Below are 2,598 nucleotides of genomic sequence, written 5' to 3'. Positions count from 1 at the left end.
CTACACTCTTTGTGATCCAATTGGACCTGGAAGACCGATGACCGACTGGGGCGCTGGGGGGGGGGGGGGGGATGGTTGCTCTGTAGGGGGGGGAGAGGGCGGGAGTGGGTGTAGCTATTCCTGAGTTGGATGGTTGATTATTTCATACGCCCCACTACTGGTGGTCACGTTGTTTTTGTATATATACTGCATTATTGGGCTTTGTTGTACGACCTTTACTGTTATCTAACTTGGCCTTTTGGTAAATCAATAAAAACCGTTTGACATACACCCATACTCACTGGCTGCCCATCCCTTTCAGATCTCAATACAAAACCCTCATGCTCATACACAAAGCAATCCATAATGACAAAGCTAGTTGGTTACAGGGACCACTGACCCCTTGCAACCCCACCAGGAATCTCCGCTCAACCAATACAGGCTAACTCACCACTCCCTCCATTAAGTAAGTGCATTGAGTCTCCACAAGGGAACGCGCTGCATCCATAGCAGGCCCTCACCTCTGGAACAACCTTCCACCCTCTCTCAGAACCGACCCCTCTATGCCCTCCTTCCGAAAGAACCTCAAAACTTGGCTCTTCCGGAAAGCATTCCCTCCAGATAAACAATTTCTGCCACCCCGCTCACCCGCTCCTGCCAGTTCCCCTCTCTGTCACTGTACATAGTAAGTTAAAACAGAACATATATCTGTTAAAGTTTTTCTATAAAGCAAATTATATTTGTAATGTTATTTTGTAAAGCAAGTTGTATGTACTAATCTGTTACACTGTATCATGTAATTATAAGGCTTGCCTTAGACATCATGTATGTAAACCGATGTGATATGTCAAATCGAATGTCAGTATAGAAAAATAAAGAAATAAATAAAATAACCGCATTGCCTGCGAGGTGGAGATTGGTGTGCTTCCTCTTTTCTTAATGGAGGAGTGCCTTTGTCTTAAAAACATTGAAGAAACTCTGGTCTAGGCATTCAGAGGGATAGCTCTGTTGGTCTTGTGTAGCAAAAATGACACGAGGTGGGTGGCACCTTATAGACTAAACGATTTATTAAAGCATACGCTTTCCAGGACAAACTCCACCGAACACTGAGCTTCTGCAGATATGCAGCGGCCTCTTTAGCAGGCACTAGATGAGATAAGGTGGCATCCCACTTAGAGTCGCCGGCATCCTGCCACAGCGTGTTAGTAAGGATGAATGCAGTCACCCCAACCCTCCAAGGCCTCCCTACTCGTGGGGGGTTGGCCGGAGCTCACCCAACCCGGAAGACGCCTCCAGACGGCGGAAGTGACGTATCATCGGCCTGGTTCCTTCCGGCGGTGCTCCCGTGCATGCTGAAGCGCGAAAGATGTCGCTGGGCCGCTTCCGGCTGCTGGTGTTGAGCGCAACCGTCTGGGCCTCGGGGGCGGCCAGTGCGCCCAGCCCTAGCCCAGAGCCGCGCACTGTCAGCCTCGCGTCGGCCTCACCGCCGCAGCACGGGTCCGGTTCGGCGCCGGTCGTGCGCGCCTTGTACGTGCTGATTGGCGTCTCTCTGCTCGCGCTTCTCTACTTCCTCGTGCGTGCGCTGAGGTGAGGGCAGCGCGGGAGCAGCAGGGCCCGGGCCGGTCGTCATCCGGCGGCTCTTCCGCTCCCCCTTCTCCTGCGTGATTTGTGCTGGTGGAAGGGGAGCGGAGGAGCCTCCGGCCCGCTTTAAACCAGGCACACAGTCGGCACCAGTGCTTACGGCCCTCCTGTGGGCCTGCGCGGGAGTAGTCAAGCTCCTGGAGCCCAAGCCCTCCCAAGTGTAATGCAGCTCGCGTTCTTTTTGCTTTCCTTAACCGGTTTGACCCTAATTTCAGATTAAAGAAACCGCAGAAGAAGAAATATGGTCTACTCTCAACGGCGATGACAACATAGAGATGAGATCGGACGACAGCGAAGAAGAGGCAGTATTTGAAGCCAGGAATCTGAGAAGGTAGGCTGAAGCCCTTTTCGCCCGCAGTACAACTATCTTGTGACATTTATTGAGAAGTCTGCTGGAGGCTGTGTCTAACTCCTTGGGGTAACTCTGATAGGTACACCCACCAGCAGCACTAGAAATAACTCCTGACAAAACTGAGGCCTAGTTTCAAGCTCTTGGCATTGCTCACCAAGGTGAGTTCAGGGAAGGTTTTCATGGGTAGTGATTTAGATGGATTGAACCAAATCACGGTTTACCTAGAAGATGTGGTAGGCCTGATTGATAAACTGAAGAATAGTAAATCATCTGGACCAGATGGTATACACCCCAGGGTTCTGAATAACTAAAAAATAAAATTTCAGACTTATTAGTAAAAATTTGTAACCTATCATTAAAATAATCCATTGTACCTGAAGACTGGAGGGTGGCTAATGTAACCCCAATATTTAAAAAGGGTTCCAGGGGTGATCCAGGAAACTGCAGACCGGTTAGCCTGACTTCAGTGCCAGGAAAAATAGTGGAAAGTGTGCTAAATATCAAAATCACAAAACATATAGAAAGACATGGTTTAATGGCACAAAGTCAGCATGGCTTTACCCAAGGCAAGTCTTGCCTCACAAATCTGCTTCACTTTTTTGAAGGGAAGATAAAACTGAAAATGT

At 49.3% G+C, this 2,598-nt stretch overlaps 1 protein-coding gene across 1 annotated transcript; it reads left to right on the top strand.

Annotated features, from left to right (window-relative positions):
• The first annotated feature begins 1,215 nt into the window (after positions 1–1,215).
• FAM174C (family with sequence similarity 174 member C) lies at positions 1,216–1,955 on the top strand. Its single transcript, XM_029613472.1, is given in 3 exon segments — positions 1,216–1,566; positions 1,836–1,876; positions 1,879–1,955. Coding segments are annotated over 3 exon segments (339 nt in total). The 5' UTR covers positions 1,216–1,345.
• Positions 1,956–2,598: the final 643 nt, after the last annotated feature.

Source organism: Rhinatrema bivittatum, chromosome 8 (genome assembly GCF_901001135.1).
Source record: "Rhinatrema bivittatum chromosome 8, aRhiBiv1.1, whole genome shotgun sequence".
Taxonomy (NCBI): Eukaryota; Metazoa; Chordata; class Amphibia; order Gymnophiona; family Rhinatrematidae; genus Rhinatrema; species Rhinatrema bivittatum.
The sequence above is the reverse complement of the archived record's forward strand: the minus strand, read 5'-3'. Positions and strand labels throughout refer to the sequence as shown.